The following is a 17,761-nucleotide window of genomic DNA, read 5'->3' as shown; positions in this document are numbered from 1 at the left end:
CTTTATAACTTGCATCCCGAGGCTGGGGGGTGGGGGAAGAGCCAGACACAGGCCAATCAAATGTATTGGCCTCGAGAAGACATGACGGGCATGTCAGCCAATCAGCGGCCGCGTCCGGTAGCTTCAGGGCGGGGACACGTGACGGGCTCAGAACCGTGGCGAGAGGCGGTCGCTAGGCTACACCAACGCAAATTTGGCGTCTCAGCCAATCAGCTCTCGCTACGGCCTGGAGGGGCGCGGCAGCCAGCCCAGGACCAATCCGTGGCTGAGGCAGGAACAACAGGGAGGGGCATCCTCGCCAACAGGAAGTGCTCGGAGGCGGGCCTGCCAGTCGGCGGACGGCTACGACGCCATGAATATCTTGCCCAAGAAGAGTTGGCACGTCCGGAACAAGGACAATGTCGCCCGCGTGCGGCGTGACGAGGCTCAGGCCCGGGAGGAGGAGAAAGAACGTGAGCGGAGGGTGCTGCTCGCTCAGCAGGAGGTAAGCCCGAGTGGGGTCGGGCGGGACTCCCTGGCCGAGCGCGCACGCGCGTGGGGAGGGGCCGGAAGCGGGGGTGGTGCGCCGGCACCGTGCGTCCGGTGAGGCCGGAGGAGCTGGGCGTGGCTGGAAGCGCGGAGGGGGGGCCCCACTGGGCGGGCCCTCCCCTCCCCCTCCCCCTCCCCCTCCCCCTCCCCCTCCCCCTCCCCGCGCCTCTCCCTTGCCCTGGTGTCCCCCATTCGTGTAGTTTGCGAGGCCTGAGTGTGCCTGGCACAGTAGGGGCTGGTGAAAAAAATGAACCCTTGCCCGGTTCAAGGAAACTCGGGCCCCTGTGTAGTTTGCACAACCTCCCTGTTGAGCGCCTACTGTGTGCTCGCCCGGTGCAGTGCTTGACCTGCGGTCTCTCAAGCTTGGAGGGGCGCTGTCCTCCATGGTGCAGAGAAGTGGGCTGTTTCCGAGGGAAGGGACAGTGCGACACGCCCACCCCGCTGTGGGGCGCGCCCTCTCCCTGCTCCCCCCCACCCCCCAGGGGCTTTGTGTAACCTCTGATCCCTCGCTTTCAGTCCTTCAGCGAATCTGCTCCTCACCTGAACTTTAAAAGTTCGCTTTTGTCGGCAGAGAGTGCACGTCGTCTTGGGAGCAGTGACTTGGGAGTCCCGCCTGTAGTTCTGGTCGCCTGTTCTCATATTTTGGGCTGTCTTTCCAGCTGTTTTTGTTGTGTCACCCGAGGTTGGGAACCCTTGTGGCTGACCGAGAAGGCCGTGTACAAGCCCAGGTGTCACCTCACTGTCCCGTCTCCCGGGCCGGGACAGGTGTCTCTGCTGGGCTCCCAGGGCCCACGCGCCCTTCCTTACAGCCCCCGGCCCCAACACTGGGGTCCTCTGTGCTTGGTACCAGTCTCACAGTTCTTGGAGTCATGTCTAGGTTCTGAATTCTCTGCCTGTACCTTTCTTTTTCCCAGGCCCGCACAGAGTTCCTACGGAAGAAAGCCAGACACCAGAACTCACTCCCTGAGCTCGAAGCAGCAGAGGCGGGGGCCCCGAGTTCTGGCCCCGTGGACCTATTTCGGGAACTGCTGGAGGAAGGAAAAGGGGTGACCAGTGGCAATAGAGAGTACGAGGAAGAAAAGCGACAGGAGAAAGTAAGCTGGCCCCCCACCTAGTCAGTCCTGGGTAGAGCCAGGGGGTGACTGACGGGAACAGAGCAGTGGGAGGGGGGGAGCGAGCTACTACAGAGAACTCAGTATGGAACGTGGCACTCAGGAGTGCGGGTCACTGCCATCCAGGGCTGCAGGGGCTTGGAAGTGGGTGCTGGAGCCCCCTCCCCCCACCCGCTGTGGGACTGTTAGGTACAGACCCCTGTAGAGGTTTGGGAGCTCTTTCAATGTCAGTCAGAACCTGGGCTCCTGTCGCTCACCTGCTCAGGGACTCCCACCAAACCCTGAACTTGCCTTTGTTTTGTCTCACCCTTTTGCCTTGCTGGCTGCTTTCAGGTTTGTCCTCACATTATCTCCCCAAAGTTGCCTGCCTCGGGAACCCTAAAGCAGCTGCACCCCCCCCTTCCCCCATGCTTGTTGCTGAACCCGCCGTCATGCCCAGGGCAGGAGCCCCACCTCTCCTTAGCACATGGCAGGGCTGGCTCACGTTGGTTCTGCCCGTCCAGGAGCCTCGGGTGTCCTGTCGTCACGTGGAGGGCTCCCCGAGGGGAGACCTGCTTGACATCCTCACCTCCCTAGTTTCTGTCCCCCGCAGGAGAGGCAGGAGAAAGCCCTGGGCATCCTGACATACCTGGGCCAGAGTGCAGCAGAAGCCCAGACTCAGCCGCCTTGGTACCAGCTCCCCCCAGGGCGAGGGGCCCCCCAGCCCGGCCCGGGTCCAGACGAGAAGATCAAGAACCGCCTGGACCCTCTGCGGGAGATGGAGAAGCATTTGAGGAGGAAGAGAGGGCACAGCAGTGATGACAGCGGCCGCAGCAGAAAGGGGAAGGAGGGGCCGGAGAAACAGCGGCGGGAAGCGTAAGGAAGCTGGGCCGGCCGTGTGGGCACTAGGTCCGGGGCTGGGCGGCTGGAGGCAGCTCTCAACATGTGGTCTTGGGGCCCCGACGCCCATCCGGGGTTCTGCAGAGGCAAGCCTGCTTTCCTGATGTCCCCAGGCAACGTTCACTTGGTCTCGAGTGTCCAGTGGCTTCCGGGGAGACAGTGTGGGTGGGGACAGACAGGCTTCCATGTAAGACGGTGATAAAACCCACTGAGACCTAAAGCTTTCTGGGGGCCAGAGTTCCAGAGCCATGGGGTCAGAGCCGGTTACCTGCGTCCCTAGCAGGACAAACCTGAGCAGTTGGTCTTCCACAGAAGGGGAAACTGAGGCCCAGGGTGTGCTCATTGTCACAGCTGATTAACAGTGGGCTTTCTTGAGCTGGAGGGGCACCCCACCGTAAGGGGGGCAGGGAGTGATGGGAGCCCCAGAGCCTTGTGTGCAGCATGAAGCCAGCTTCCCACCTTCAGGCCTCACAGACCAGAGCACGTCCGCTCGGGGGAGCGGGGGTGGGGGCTCCAGGGGCTCCAGGCTTTCTGAGCTTTCTGACCTGACTCCTCTCCCTAGACCCCCGGCCCTGGACCAGCTTCGAGCTGAACGTCTTCGGCGGGAAGCAACGGAACGTGCTCGGGCAGAGGCCCTCCTGGCCCGGGTGTGGGGCTTAGCCCCCCAGAAGGACCAGCCCGAAGAAGAGGCTGACGAACGGCGGAGGCGGTACAACTCCCAGTTCAACCCTCAGTGGGCCCGGCGTCCCGCCAGCAACACCCAAGCGCTCACTGACTCCTGGGGGGAGAGGAGAGGCCGCAGCTGCCAGCCGTCATATAAAACTATTTATTCATAAATATTTTCCAAAATGAAAATAGGTTTACCAAAAAAATGTCCCTCACTGGGGAGGGGAGGAGGGGGCAGCCCTTGCCCCCAGGCCCCCAGGGTGGGGCTGCTTCCTGGGGGCGAGGGCTGCCCCGTGGCCTGGGGCCTCCCCCAGTCTTCCAGGGCAGGGCCCTCGCCTGGGCAGGGGGGGGGGTCAGCATGCGGGGGGGGGGGGGAGGGGAGGGTGGAGGGAGGGGCCGGTGTCACTGGAGGTCCCGGTCCTCCAGGTAGCGGTACTCGAAGGTGAAGCCTTCCTTCTTCCGCTGGCCCCACTTCTCGTAGTCAAAGTAGATGTAGGTGCCCTGGCCAGGGGAGAAGGTGGTCAGCGAGTGGGCGAGGAGGTGGCCGGGGCTCCGGGCCGGACCAACGGAGGGGACAGGCCTCGGGGCCAGGGGTGTGCCAGGCACCGGGCCCGGCCCCCTGCATGCATGTGCCGTGTCCCCCCACCCTCCCCAGGCTCTTCTCAGGCAGGAAAGGTTGTCCTGTGCGCTTTAGAGGAAACGGGGAGGCGTGGAGGAGCCACAGCTGGGCCTCGACCCCGGGCACGTTTACACAGTGGCTATGGCTTCTCGCGACGGCTGCGGCGTTTGAGCACAGAGCCGGTGCTCAGTGCTCGAGCTGTGTCCTAGCATTTGGTCTTCACGCAACCCTGAGGCCGTGACCCCGTCCTAGGGAACGGAACAGGCTGAGTCTACATCCAGGCACGCTGTTGGGACAGATGTTTTATTGGTGACAGGGGTGGCGTGGGCATTTCCGAAGCAGTGAGGCCTTGACACGTACTTGGAGGGTTACTTTGGCCCCAACGGGGATGGGGCAGGGAGTGTGCTTAATGTGCGAGAGGACACGGGGAAGGGGGCTGGGTCTGCACTGAGCGTCTGAAATGCGGCAAAGAACCTGAAAGGAGCGAGGGGAGGGGCCCGAGTTCTCGGAGGACAAGGCCTTGCTCAGGACTTGGCGTCAGGCAAGTACCTGGTGGAAGACACCACTGTGGGGTACAGCACTTAAGTTACTGGAAACAAAGTACACCCCTGATACTTACTATGGAACAAGCAGCATTAACACATGTCCTTCACATTCACTCCTTGTAACCACTGCACCCAGGGCGGTCTGTGAGCCCGTGCTTACACGTGAGGACAGGGAGACAGGTCCAAGCAACTTGCCCAAGGTCACCCAGCAGGAACTGGGTTCAAACCCACGTGGTGTGGCTCCAGCGTGGGGTGCAGCAAGTGGGAGATCACCACCACCACGTGGGAAATCATTAAGAAAACAGCGTCCCCCTGCGTGGGTGCTGCGGAGCCCCTACTCTGCTGGGCATGGGGGGGGCCGGACGAGGGAGCGGCACAGGCCCCCGTGGAGCATGGGGCGGGCAGGGCACAGGGAGGGGCCCTCACCTGCTCAAACTCGTCCGTGATGGTCTTGGGCTCCTCGTGCCTCTGGAACCACATCATGTACTTGGTGTGGAATCGCCACGACTGCTTCTTTAGGGCTTTGGCTGCCAGGTACTGCGCCTTGGTGCCCTGGGGGAGGAAGCATGGAGCCGGGGGTCAGGGGGCCCCCAAACTGGTGGGGCGAGGGGCACAGGGCTGGCCCCAGGCCCCGCCGTGGACCGAGGTTGGGCTGGACAGTCCCGGGGGAGAGGGGCTGGGGCACAGAACATACCACTGCTGGCCAGGAGGAGGAAAATGCTTCCAGAGAAGCTTTGAGAAGGAAGAAGAACTACTGCATGTTGGGAGTTTGGAAAGTTTCCCCGGGGCGGGGGGCGGGGGGCGGGGGGTGGGGGGTGGGGGTGGACTTGTCGCCATTCCCTGGGGTCATGCAGAGGGGCTGGCACTGTGGGCACAGCCGTGGGTGGCCAGAGTGGGGCTGGGGTTCCCTGGCCCCCAGCCTCAAATCGGACGTGTCTGTGCTGACGTGGGAACAGGGACATGGTTGCCAGGGTGGGGGTGGGGAGCAGGGCTGTGGGATGGGGAGGAGTGCGGTCCCGGTGGCCGCAGCGGGGCACCCACCTCACCCCTCCAGCCCGAGGGGGGACGGCGGCGGTGGCGGCGAAGGCGGGGGGCCCGAGGCTGCCCTGGGGGCCCTGCTGTACCTCCAGATAGTAGAAGATGAAGAAGAGTGTCTCTGTTGACAGGCGCTGGTAGAACTCCACGGTGTCCGAGTGTGGGGGTGGCATCTGGTGGTGGTAGGGGGGCGTCGGGCAGGGGTTCCGGGGGAGGTACTGCCTGTGGAGGAGCAGAGGGCTGGTTCCTGTGCCCGACGGTCGGTGCGGTGTGAGGATCTGCCTCACTGATCAGGGGCAGCTTCTCAGGCGCCTGGTCACCCCCACATCGGATGCCTCCAACCCGGCTCTTGCGCACAGCCTGCAGGAGGACTGCTCACATGCGGTCTCAGGATGGGGAACCAGGTCCCACCAGGGCCGCCTCCCTCACGTTCGCGGGTCCCGGCCCCTCACCGGATGCGCTCGGAGTCCGAGGGGTGGGGCATGTGGTGCCAGGCGGCCTCCTCCATGGCCTGCTGGTAGAGCTGCTCCTTGGTGAGGGGCACAGGCCCCAGTGGACATACGCCCAGTGACAGAGGGATGTTGACCTCCGACAGCTGCAGGGGCGGCTGCGCCGAGGCCGGCGGAGCAGAGGTGCTGCTCAGGATGATGTCTGCGGGGAGCGCAGGGCCAGGCCCTTCGGTCAAGAGACCGGGGTGGGGGCCGCCCCCCTTGCCGGGCCGCCGCCACCGCCTCACCCAGACCCTCACCTCGCTCCGTCAGGTGCAGCGTGGGCACGGGGTCCTCAATGCCGGAGCTGATGGCTGCCCGCTCCGCCATGGACTTGAGAGAGCTCAGAGGCTCGGGGGCCTGCAGAGAGAAGAGAGCTGGGACCCACACTCCCACCCCCTCCAGCGGGGGGGGGGGGGGGGGGGGGCGGGGGTCAGCAGAGCCAAGGCCACCGGCGTGAAGAACGCCGCCACAGCACCTAACAGGGGACGCAATGTGGACGCAGGGGAACAGGCAGCACTGGCGGAGCGCCTGTCCAGGGGGGGCCCCCGCCGAGCAGGACCGCAGCGGCCACCACACCAAACCGCGGTGCACGCACAGGGCACGCCTGGCAGCGCGCGGTCCTCTGTGCGGGCTTCCCTCCGCACGCACACCCATTCCACGGGCAGCCAGGCTGCCGAACGCTGCCGAGGGGCAGGGGGGATGGGGCGGTCTCCCAACACCCCTGGCATCCCAGCTCCCTGCTGGCGGACAGGCAGGCCCGAAGCCACGCCCGGAGCAGGTGTCTGAGCCGTGGTCAGCGCAGCCTGCGGGCCCCGGGCCTCTGTGCCGCCTCCCCATCCCCTCATCCCTCACGCCACCTGCCCTCTGTGCTCTTCTCCGTGGCCCCGGAGGGACGTGCCCCGGCCACATCCGCCTGTGTCCCTTCTCTGCTCACAGCCCAGTGGACCCCTTTACTCCAGACAGATAGACACGCTATAAATTTCCTGTCCATGGTTCCTCCAAACTGCACGCTTACTCTGGGCCACACTCTGTTCCTAGGGCTTCACTGTCCTGTCATAACTGAGGTGCAATTACAAGCACCTGCTCTGTCCACAGAAGGCCACACAGAACACGGACCTGGACTCTTACTCGGTGGAGCTGAGGTTAAATGCAGGCCCAGAAAGTCAGCCCCACACTCTGCTCCCCTTTCAGACCCTGGCGCCCAGGACCCCACAGCCCTCTCTAGGACACCCCACCATCACAGCCTCACAGCCAGCTTGCACCCCCACCTCCTGTCTATGGAGCCCTGCCCCAGCATTCTCCCCCAGCTCCGAAAGCAGCCCTCCTAGAACTCCAGCATGAGAACCACTCCTTCCTCCCTCAGCCTTTCCCGCCACTGGGCCCCCACCTCTCCCAGCTTAGAGATCGCCCCCCACCCCAGGTCTTGCTGGGCCATCTCCCCAAGTCCGAGGCACCTCTGCGGGTCCATGGCACCCGCTGCCCCGGGCCCGTGCAGTCCCACTTGGCTTCCTGTAGAGAAGGTGGGACTGGCTGTGGTCACCTGGCATGAAGCATGGCCCAGAGTGGATGTCAGTGTTTCCTCAACTTAGACGGTCCCTCAGAAGGGAAAAGGAGGGCGGCGAGCTTGATGGTGGCGTGTGTGAAGGCGCGAGAAGACACGAGGTCAGAGAGGATGGTGGGAACCCAGAGTGCAGGAGAGCAAGTCCAACCAGGAGCCCAGGAAAGAGTCCCAGAGAGCAGGGTGGTGGAGCCCAGGGACCAGGCAAGGGTGCACGTGGTGGGGAAGAGCAAGCAGGCAGGGGGCGGGGGGGGGGGGAGCCAGAGCCCTACTGAAAGAGGAGGTGGGGGCGCTGGCAGACCTAGAGGAAGGGGACAGCGAACGTGCAGGGGAGATGGCGGGGCCAGGACACACAAGCCGGAGGCCCACCTTGATCTCTGGGGCAGTGCTAAACTGTGGAGGTCCGTTGAGCAGGGCGCCGGCTGCCTTGGCCTCGCTGAAGCTGGGTGTTGGGGAGCTGGGAGGGTTCACGGGAAGTGGCACCAGGAGACTGGGTCCCCCTGTGTTGTTCCCTGAGCCTGGGGCCACACCCCCAGCCCCTGCTGGGGCCGCCGCACTGGGTTCCTTCCTGGGAAGGAGAAAAGGGGAAAGGGCTCAGAGGAGGGGCCGGATCAGGCCCCTGCAACGGTCCACGGAGGGGGAGCATGAAGGTGCCTGGTCCACCCACAGAACGGGACGCCTCAGGCTGATGGACGCAGGGCAGGTGCCCCCTTGGGGCAGCCCACCCAGAGCCTGGCGGTGAAGCAGACCCAGGAAGCAGGTCTTCCCTACGTCCCTCGGAGGTCACAGTCTTTCTTGGGGCAATCTTCTGAGAACAGGGACCCCCTGGAAAGGTCTGACCTGAGATCTGGAGAGGCAACCCTCTGAGGGGAGTCAGGTGGGCCTGGGGCAGGTCACTGGAAAGGGGACGTGTTCCAGGGGACATGTGGGGACTCTAAGAACAATCCCGATTACCCAAGGATGTCTTAGAACACTACAAAGTGTAAAGCTAGGGGACTGCTGGGTACAATGTCCTGGCTGGAAGAAAGTGGGGACGCCCCACCCGACCAGCGGGCCAAATCCTGGCAGGGGCAGGGACTGCCGACGGCCACTCACGAGGTGCTGGGCGGCGGGTTGTGGGGGCCTGACGGGGGGCCCGGAGCCTGGCTGCTGGCACTGCCGCCCCCAGTGCTGCTGAGAGCCACCTCTGCCGGGCTGTCTGCCACCACCGAGCTATAACCTGGGGGCAGGACGATGGGATGAAAATGGGCCGACCGCCCCAGGGCCCCCCAGCCCCCTGCAGCCCCCCTGCTCACTGGTGGTGCCGTTCTGCTTGCCAGCGCCTCCGCCTCCGCTGCTGTTAGTGGTGCCCCCGCCGCCGCCAGGCTGGACGCTGGGGGGCCGGGGCTGGGCGGTGCTGGACCCGCTGGGGGCCGGCGGGGCCACAGCCTGGGCGTAGGGTGCAGGGGTGCCTGAACTGTGGCTGGGAGCTGGGCTGGCCTTGGGGCCCAGGGCGCTTGTGGGCGCTGCTGGGGTAGAGGCCCCATTGTTGCCAGGGGCAGTGCTCAGGGCAGAGGCGGCAGGTGGGGGGCCAGGTGGGTAGCTAGGCGGCACAGCCGGGGACTGAGGGTGCTGGTTGCTGTGGACAGGCTTGGAGCCATTTTTGGCTGGAGACTGCGGGGGTCGGGGGGAGAGAAGAGGGTCAGGACCCGGTGGGCCAGCGGGTCTGCCGAGCCCTGCCCCCCCCACCCCCCCAGCTGGGCTCCACTGTCCTCGCAGGGCCTGACTGCCCCCAGCTGTTCCCCTCCCCTTGACCTGAGCCTCAAAGCTTCAATCACCGCGGGACACACCTAAACACTCACACGCGTTCCAGCCCACACCCAGCTTCCCACATCCTGCGTGGACACCTCCCCAAGATGACCCATAGAGCTCTTGTCGGGGACAGACACCCACTGGAGGTCGGGGAAGTGCTATGGCCTCAATAGGAGGTTAACTGGAACCAGCTAACACTCCAAGAGGAGAAGGAAAAGCAGCCTAAAACTGGGCAGTAGTTCTGAACGTTAAAGGGTCACAAAAGCAACCGGAGGGGCCGCAGATGACCCCCCGCAAGAAAGCAGGAGTGACACACCCACAGCGCAGCGGCGGCCAAGCAGCGCTCCCTGACAGCCCCCGGGCACCTCGCACTCACTACACATCAAGGGGTCCCGAGCCCAACTCCTTCCTGGCCCCAGCTGCTCGCCGGGTCCCACCCCAGCCCCCTCAGTGCCCTCCCAGCAGGCTGCTCCCTGACACCCTGGTTTGAGGAGCAGTGCTTCCTGAAGCCTGCTCCTGTCCTGGGGGGTGCTCACAGGGCACACACACCTGGCTGACTTCGCTATCCGTCGAGCGTCCCCTCTTCTTGTCATCTTCAGAGTTTTCCTGAGGTGGAAGAGGCGCAGTCGGACACCTGTGTGACCTCTAGGGCCCCGACAGAGACGCCAATCTCTGAAGCTCCCCAGGCCGCTGCGGTGCCTATGCCCTGGCCTCACCGGGGGGCCCAGGGTCCCTGTCTTCTGGGAGCAGCACCACCTGTCAGCCTCTCACGGACCCAGGAGCCTGCTCTCCTTAGGGAACCCAATCCTTGACCCCTGCCTGAGCAGCCCCGCTGCACAGCCCTCAGCCTTCACCGCAGGCCCAGGACCCACGCGCAGCCCTAGCTGGCCCTCAGGGCCCGGGCCCAGGACACCCAGACGCCACTTCCCCAGTCCCCCTCCCACCGGCCGCCTCCTCACCGTGGTGCAGTTGGCCGGGCTGGGCGGGATGGGAGAGCTGGAGGTGGTCGAGGTGGGTGTGCTGCTCGACTGGTTGAAGATCTCATCCTCCATGTGACTGTGGCTTGGGGGGGAGGTGGCGACCAGCGCCTGTGCTGTGGAGGCAGGGAGGGGCATGCTCAACGGGCTCGGACGCCCTCCCACCGGGCCCTCACTGCCCCGTGCCCACAGGCCAACCCTGGGCCTCACGAATGTCCTCGAGGTCCAGGTCGTCATAGAGGAACTCATTCTCCTCGAAGTCGGGGTCCTGGGATGAGTCAACATAGTACTCAACGTCGTCCTTGATCTTGCGGATGGCGTCAACGAGGATGGAGTCGTTGTCCAGCATGCGCAGGATGGTCTCCAGCATGCGCACGTGGTAGCGGTGCTTCTCGATGTGCCGCTTCAGGCCCTCGATCCGGTCCTGCTTCTGCTGGCGAGTCCAGGGCCAGGCTCAGGGGCTGCAGGGCACCTGCCTAGGCCCCTCCTGCCCCCACAGAACCTGTCCTCAGTCCCCGACCCCTGTAGAGACCCAGGGGCTCCACTCCAAGCCCCTCCTGCCGTGGGCAGTGCGGAGTCTGCCCCTCCGTCTAGCCCCTCAAGGACCCCCATCTCCTGCCTAGACATCCCAGGAAACTTCTTTTTTTAAAGATTTTTATTTCTTTATTTGACACAAAATGAGACAGCGAGAGAAGGAACACAAGAAGAGGGAGTGGGAAAGGGAGAAGCAGGCTTCTCGCAGAGCAGGGAGCCCGATGCGGGGCTCGATCCCAGAACCCTGGGACCATGACCTGAGCAGAAGGCAGTTGCTTAACCAAATGAGCCACCCAGGCGCCCCATCCCAGGAAACTTCTAAAAGACCAGAAAGCCCTGTGCCTCCTACACTGTGGCCCTTTGCAGCTACCGACAACCCAGATCTCAAAACTACAGCCCACCCCACCCCCATCTCGCTCCAAAAGCAACAGTGCCGATGCCCGTTTGCAGGGAGCCATCATCTTTGTCCTCACAACCCCCCACCCCGAGGGAGTCCAGATTCAGCAGCTTAGCTCCTGGGCTCTCCAGGCACCTGTCCCTCCCCCAAGCCCTCAGTTCTAAATCCCCTGCCCCCTCCACAAGGACCTATTGCATCTCTCCTCCAGGCTTCCGCTTCCCAAACCCCTCAACGTCTCAGACCCCTAAATCGGGCACATCTCCCACTGCCCCCCCCGCGCCCCTGGACCCAGCTCTCCATTCCCTGTGTTTCCTGTGCCAATGAGTACAGGTGGTTTGCATCACCCTGAACCCACACCCTACAACCCTGGAGTTTTGGCATCTGGGCCTAGATCCGGCTTTGCCCCCAGACTGCTCTTCTCAGCCCAAATGAGCCTCATCTCTCCCTACTGCCTCAGGACCTGGGCCTTCTCAGAGCTAGGAGGCCACGGCTTCAGCTCTCGGACCTCCCCACTCTGTGCGCCATCTGCTCTCGCCTCGTCTGCGACCCCCGCACAACCCAGCATGTTCCCCCAAACCGCTCCTCCTTTCCACGGCACCGCTGTTCACCGAGGCTGGACTCCTGAGACTGGCTCACCAACATGGGCCAGCCCCAGTGGCCGCTAAACCCCCCGCTCGCCAGCCTGTCTCTGTCCCCCAGGCGCAGGGTCCGCCCACTCACATCCTTGTCACCCTTCTTCTTGCGCGTCTGCACGGACAGTGACTCTACTTCACTCTCAAACTGGTCCACCTGCATGTTCAGGGTGTCAATGGTGTTCTGGGGGAGAGGGAGGGGAAAGGAGGGTGGTCAGCCAGTGTCCCCACGGATACCCAGGGATCAGGGCCCCGGGGTCCTCTCCTCCTCTCTCCCCTGACTCACCGTGAGCCACTGGCCAACCTCCTCCTTCTCCTTCTGGGCAGGGTCCACCTTCTGTGCCAGGCCCAGGCCCTCCTTGCTGTAGGCCTTAGTCTTGGTCTCTCGCTCCACAACTTTGAACCGTTCCATTTGCTGTGGACAGCGCAGTTGGCAGGAGGTCCCAGCCCATCGCCTCTCCCCTTCCCCCGGGCGGAGAAACCTTCCTCTTCCAGGGCCTTCTGGGGACCTGGGAACCGGCCTCCTCCCACCTCTCAGGTTCCAGGCTCTGGGCTCCTACCGTCTCAATGAGCTTGCGGTTGTCTATGAGCTGTCTCTTGTCCTTGATCTCGTTGGATGCTACCCATGTCTTGATCTGGTCCCTCAGCCGCTGCAGGTGAGGGAAAAGCAAGACAGTCACACTGCCTTAGGACCTGGGCACCGAGGCTGCCAGCCCCCTCCTCCTTGCTCCCTCTGCCCTAGGGATGCAGGAATCCAGGCCCCTAGTCTCCTCACTTGAAGCTTCTTAATCTCCTTCTTTAGATCAGCCTCATACTTTTCTTTCTGGTTCGCGTTGGCTGCGTTGTGGAGCTGAGGGATGAAGAGAACCCAGGAGTCAGCGTGGGACTTGGGGCCCTTGTGCCCACTCCAGTGGTAAAGCTCCAGTTTCTTGGGGTTGGGGACTCTGGGAACACCACCCCCCTGCGCCCGCCGCCCCAATCCATCTCAGAGCTGCTTCTAAGGTCCTCAGCACCTGGACCCACAACCCCTCTCCCTGGCCTACACCCAGAGACCCTGAACGTCTTCCTGTGCTCTCCTCCCTGGAGACCCAGATTTTTAGGACTCCAGGTCCTGTACCTTCTGCCAAATATCTTCAAACTGCTCCACGCCCTCGGACACCTTCTTGAGGCAGCGATCAATCTCACCTGGTCGGGGAGGAGAGAAGGCTGTTAGCACCCTGCCACGGCAGCAGGCATCCGAGGAGGAGTTCAGAGGACAGTGAGCATGTGGCTACAAATGGAGCAGGCAAGGAAACCAGTACCTTGGAGTTTGCGCTTGTCCGCCATCTTCCCTGCCCTACAGACGCACTCTCTTCATACTCTCTTGGAGACGGACGCTGCTGACAGAGAAGGAAAGGACACGAGTTTATTCCCCGCCTGGCCAAACACAGATGCGTGAATGAGGCTGGGAAGAGGAGGGTACGTGGGATGGTAGAGGGAAGACGCGTTTACTATCTGATGACCAAGAGGAGGCCAAGTTCTACTTATGCTGCCCCGACAGCCCAGCACAGGGTCTGAATGCTCCGGAAGTTTGTCAAAACAAGGAAACAGGTGTACTCTTTCCCAGGAAGTGGGAAATTCCTAGCGCGTGGAACACCTTCTCCCCAGATGACACTCCAGACGTTTTAGAGCAAGAAGTCAAGCAGCCCATGGCTGAGTGCTGGGGAGTAAGGCCCACAAAGGGGCAGGGTGCACCGGTGACTAGAATCCTAACACCGGAGAGGGGTCCCCTCACACAGGTCAGAATACGAAGAGTTTGCAGGTAGAAGGGCCAGATGCCGTCTGTGTGTAAGAACTGCAGGGGACAGAAGGGGAGCAGTGGGAGATGGGAAATGCCTGGAATCAGGAAGAGCTAAACCCACCCATCGTGTCAGGGCTTGGTCCCAAGCAGAAGCGGGCCGTACACCACCAAGCTTATTCCAGGGCAGAGTCTTTAAAACACAGGAGACAACCCAACCCAAAGACACTGACACCAAGAATTAGATGTGTGGGGGCAGAAGGCATCACCCCAGAGAGGGCCAGGAGAGTGAAAGGGGGCCTCAGCTGTGAGAGCGCCATCTGTGCACACTAAGGAGGTACACGTATCAGATACGTTGGTGACACAGATGTGGGGAAACATAAACCATCGGGACGCGTGCCCAGTACTTAGAGAGGCATCTTCACCCTGAAGTACATGCAATCCAGAGGAGACTGGGTTCAAAGGGGGAGTCACCAGGAGCTCTGGCCCAGGGGGAAGCCACAACTTAGGGTCTGACACCGAGATCGGGGGAGATCCAGGAGCCTTGCAGAGGGGCTATGCCGAGGGGACCGTGCACTGCCTGAGGTCACCAGAGAGGGTGGGCCTCTACTGAAAAGCATGGCTCCCTGAGAAGCCCAGGGCAGGGTGCCCCAGAGCAGCTTTAACTCCAGCGAGGACTAAGAGCCCCAACCCAAAGGGAGGTCACACCGAGAGGGTCCCCACCCCCAGGGAAGGAAACATCTCAAGAACAGTCTTGTCCAACACTTTCTACAAAAACAGAAATGTTCCGTATCTGAGCTACCCATACCCCTGAGCACTGAAAATGTGACTCAGGCACTAAACAGTAGAACTTTTCATTTTATTTCAATTACTTCACTACACGTGGCTAGCAGCTACCAGTGGGACAGTGTATGAGCGCACGCTTGAGGAGGACCAGAGGCCCTGAGGCCCTGTGTCCCAGCACCCTCCACAGGAGCCCACTCCGCACGTGGAGAGTGGGTGTGACACCTTAGACTAGAGGGAGCATAAATCTCCACCAAGGGCCAACCAAGAGAATGGCTACACCCTCGGCCCAGGGCCAGCTGACACACCAAGGTGGGGCCCAATCCCCACATAAGAAAGATCCCCGCTTCAGGAAGGAGAGGCAGCCAGAAAAAGGACCTAGCAGACAGCGGCACAGAGCGGATGCAAACTGAAATGGGGGAAGAGCCTTTGGCCTGGGAGCGCGGGAGAGGGCCAGGACCCCAACACAGAAACGCCTCTAACTGCCCCGGAGCAGGGACAGGGACGCGACATAATAGCCTGCACTGCTTGCCTCCAGTCCAGAGGGAGAGGATGCCGAGTTTATACCCTACACAAGGCACGCCACACTGAGGAGTTGGGACACCAACACAGTGGAGGAGGTGATGCCCCCGAGAGGGGCACAGACTGGCAGCAACAAGCCCTGAAGTAGTCAGAGCACGGTGCCAGGGCAACAAGAGCCCTAGCCCAGGGAGGTGAGGTCTCAGACCCTCAAAGTGGGGAACAGCTCAGGCCCGGAGAGGACAGCACTGGACCTGTGGGAGGCACCACGGGCCGAGGGTATGTGCACCCTCTAGACAAGCTGGGTGCCAAAGTGGACAGGAGCCTTCGCCACAGATGCAACAACCCCTCCCCCTGAAGAAAGACCCCCACATCGAGATACCGTAGACCCCCCAGCAAAGGACCAGACAGAAAGGTGGAACTTGAGCCTTGAAGTGGAGGTGCCACCACAGAAAAGCCCCAGTTTTAAAGGGCTGGGAGCCCCCACTGCTCCTGGGAGGAGCCACCAAGATCCCCCCAGGGAAAAGTAACCACAATAGGCCCACTCTGAGACAGGGGGCATCTCAGGCACCCAAGAGCTTGCACGCTCATGGCAAAGGTCTCAAACAAAACTGAACCTTGGCCCAGGAGGCTTCACCAAAAGTCTCATCCCCTCAAGGAGCCCATTCTGGGGGTGGGCTGAGCAGTGTGCCAGACCCACAGAGGCCAACAGCCACTGCAGTGGGAGACCCAAACTAATGAAGGACAGCCCCCAAAACCTCAGCTCAGGAAAGAGGGTGCAGTCAGAGAGGCCTGAGGGAGACCAGGGCAGAAGGGCAGAAGGCTGAGTCCTGGGAACTAACACCACGTGGTCCTAGCCCGGGGGCTGTCAGGGGGCTGTCACGGGGCTGCCACGGGCCCCTCCGAAGAGGCCTCATGCCATGGCCGAGGAGCTCTGGCCCACTGGGAAGTGATGCTGGAGGGCAATCCCTAACCCAGGAGGCTGCTGACGCTGCCACATAAAGCACCAGACCCTGGAAGAGGGACGCGTGAGGGCCTGGGCTGGAGGCAGTGGTCTCCCCACTGGGAGCCCCAACACCAAGAATGGGGGACTGGGAACCCCACCTGGGAAAGACTACAGCGGAGGAACCTTTCGTCCTCTGCAAGGTGACAACGGCAGGGTCTGTCCGTCAAAGCTCAGGCACCTCACGCCCCCTCAACTGAGAGGGCAGAAGACTTAGAGCCACAGGCAAGGAGAGAGCAGAAGCATTAGTCCTGGGCACCTACACCGGGCAGGGGCCAATGCCAAGAAGGGCAGGAGCCCTGTGCCTGGGGGAGGCAACCCGGAGGCTTTCCTTACCCTGGAGGAGAAAGCGCACCCCCGCCAGCAAAATCCACGTGTCACAGTACAGGGCCCTCAGCTCTGGGAGGCCCTACGCTCCCAGGGGTTCCGAGTGCGTGCGACTGGGGACGTGGGAGCCCTGGGCCCCCCGCCGACGTCGAGGGGGCGGGCCCGTGCCTTCTGGAAGGAGGGCGCCCCCAGCAAAGGCTGACGTGAACGGAGGCCCGCCGCGGGCAGCGACAGGAGGCGTCAGCACACCCACACCCACCGGCCAGGGGCGCCCTCGGGGGCCGGGCGCAGGGGTGCCTGCACGGCCCGCGGCGGAGATCGTCGGCAACACGGGGCGCGCAGGAGCTGAAGCGGCGCCCCGAGACCCAGGGGCGCTCGGGGGCCCGGCACAGCGCTCGTGAGGTGGGAGTGACATCACCCGGCCGGGCGGACAGCCCGCGGCCCGAGCGGGGCAGCCCTGCCCGCCCCGAGGACGCGGGGCCCCGGGCCCCCGACTTTCCGCCGCAGGGCAAACTTTGGCGAAGGCGGCCGGGGCCGGCGGGCCGTGCAGGGGCGGCCTGGCCCCGGGGGCGCCGGGGGGGACGGAGCCCGCCGCCCCGCCTGCGGGCCCGACGCCCGCGGGGGGCTGCAGTCCAGCTGGGGGCCGGCGCCCCCGCCGCCCGGGCCGACGCGGAGAGGGGCGGCCCCGCGCGCCCGCACCCCCCGCGGGGGGGACCCCCGGCGCCGTCGCGGGGCGCGGAGGAGGGTGCGGGCGCGGGGGGCAGGACGGCGGCGGGCGCCGGCGGCCGGGGGCGCCGCGCCGGGGGCGGCCATGTCGCGACAGGCGGCGGTGTCGCCGAGGCGGGCGGCGGCGGGGAGGGCGGCGGTGGCGCTTGGGGAGGAGGGGAAGGGGTCCGGCCCAGTCGAGCCTGACGCTCTCACCACAGGAGCTGGCGCCGCCGCTGAGGAGCGTATCGCGACAGGCGGGGGAGGCGAGCGCCCGCCGCCTTTTTCTCGCGCCCCGGGCCCGGGCGCTATCGCGATAGCGGCGCGAAGCGGAAGTGGGGTGGGGGGAAGTGGGCCCGGGGTTGTTCTGACGACGGGGTCGGGGCTCAAGGGAGGCCGCGGCGTCTGCCGATGGCTCCGCGGAAGCTGACCGGGCCCGGTCCAAGATGGCGGCGGCGGAGGAGGCCTCCCCTCCTCTCTTCTCGTCTCTGGCGCCGACCCGCCCCCGAGCCCCGAATATAGGCCTATGATTGCTCCTGCGGCATGTCGCTCTTGCCCCTCGGACGCACCCTATTGGTCCTTGGCAGGGATGCAGCCGGCCTCCTCTCGCCGATTGGGCAATCCCTCCAAGGCGCGGCGTTCGATTGGCCTCCCGCGCAGGCTGCTAGGATTGGCTCAGGTTTTCTTCCCCGCTCCTCCTCCTCCCCGCCTCAGGGCACAACACGCCAGCGCGAGGGCCCGTGCATCAATCAAGAGGCCACTGTCGTGCTGATTGGATACACCCGTCCCCCTTCTCCTAAACCAATTGGCCGGGGGGAGGAGCTAGGCTGATCAGGGGCGGGAAGTCGTTCGTCAAGTTTAGAGCCGTTTTTAATTGGTTGTG

General features: G+C 63.7%; 2 protein-coding genes across 5 annotated transcripts; one reads left to right on the top strand and one right to left on the bottom strand.

Annotated features, from left to right (window-relative positions):
• Nucleotides 1-206: 206 nt before the first annotated feature.
• On the top strand, nucleotides 207-3,388 carry LENG1 (leukocyte receptor cluster member 1). Its single transcript, XM_027618464.2, has 4 exons — nucleotides 207-484; nucleotides 1,443-1,622; nucleotides 2,233-2,495; nucleotides 3,082-3,388. Exons 1-4 carry the CDS (start codon nucleotides 353-355, stop codon nucleotides 3,353-3,355), a joined length of 849 nt encoding a protein of 282 aa, XP_027474265.1. The 5' UTR covers nucleotides 207-352; the 3' UTR covers nucleotides 3,356-3,388.
• Nucleotides 3,389-3,481: 93 nt separating this feature from the next.
• CNOT3 (CCR4-NOT transcription complex subunit 3) lies at nucleotides 3,482-17,558 on the bottom strand. 4 transcript variants are annotated; one of them, XM_035724973.1, is made up of 18 exons: nucleotides 17,448-17,558; nucleotides 13,066-13,140; nucleotides 12,882-12,949; nucleotides 12,540-12,614; nucleotides 12,325-12,414; nucleotides 12,051-12,179; nucleotides 11,853-11,948; nucleotides 10,412-10,634; nucleotides 10,184-10,317; nucleotides 9,774-9,830; nucleotides 8,729-9,086; nucleotides 8,529-8,652; nucleotides 7,803-8,001; nucleotides 6,133-6,232; nucleotides 5,837-6,035; nucleotides 5,474-5,606; nucleotides 4,776-4,901; nucleotides 3,482-3,686 (listed from the first exon to the last, which is right to left on the bottom strand). In XM_035724973.1, exons 2-18 carry the CDS (start codon nucleotides 13,088-13,090, stop codon nucleotides 3,588-3,590), a joined length of 2,235 nt encoding a protein of 744 aa, XP_035580866.1. In that variant the 5' UTR covers nucleotides 13,091-13,140; nucleotides 17,448-17,558; the 3' UTR covers nucleotides 3,482-3,587. The 4 variants fall into 4 exon arrangements, with proteins under 4 accessions (XP_035580866.1, XP_035580865.1, XP_027474086.1 ...); XM_035724972.1 differs by lacking the exon at nucleotides 17,448-17,558 and adding an exon at nucleotides 17,095-17,344 and having other exon boundaries at nucleotides 13,066-13,143; XM_027618285.2 differs by lacking the exon at nucleotides 17,448-17,558 and adding an exon at nucleotides 17,095-17,344.
• Between the last annotated feature and the right edge of the window lie 203 nt (nucleotides 17,559-17,761).

The sequence above is a fragment of the Zalophus californianus genome, chromosome 17 (assembly GCF_009762305.2).
Source record: "Zalophus californianus isolate mZalCal1 chromosome 17, mZalCal1.pri.v2, whole genome shotgun sequence".
Taxonomy (NCBI): Eukaryota; Metazoa; Chordata; class Mammalia; order Carnivora; family Otariidae; genus Zalophus; species Zalophus californianus.
Note: the sequence above shows the minus strand (reverse complement) of the source record. Positions and strands in the feature narration are given on the sequence as shown.

Bases quoted from the DNA above. Each gene is read 5' to 3' on its own strand.
- LENG1 (XM_027618464.2), top strand. From the start codon at position 353: ATGAATATCTTGCCCAAGAAGAGTTGGCACGTCCGGAACAAGGACAAT. The intron at 485-1,442 runs GTAAGCCCGAGT...TCTTTTTCCCAG, and splicing joins TGCTGCTCGCTCAGCAGGAG to GCCCGCACAGAGTTCCTACG. The intron at 1,623-2,232 runs GTAAGCTGGCCC...TGTCCCCCGCAG, and splicing joins AAGAAAAGCGACAGGAGAAA to GAGAGGCAGGAGAAAGCCCT.
- CNOT3 (XM_035724973.1), bottom strand. From the start codon at position 13,090: ATGGCGGACAAGCGCAAACTCCAAG. The intron at 12,950-13,065 runs GTACTGGTTTCC...CTCCCCGACCAG, and splicing joins GGACAAGCGCAAACTCCAAG to GTGAGATTGATCGCTGCCTC. The intron at 12,615-12,881 runs GTACAGGACCTG...TTCATCCCTCAG, and splicing joins TTGAAGATATTTGGCAGAAG to CTCCACAACGCAGCCAACGC.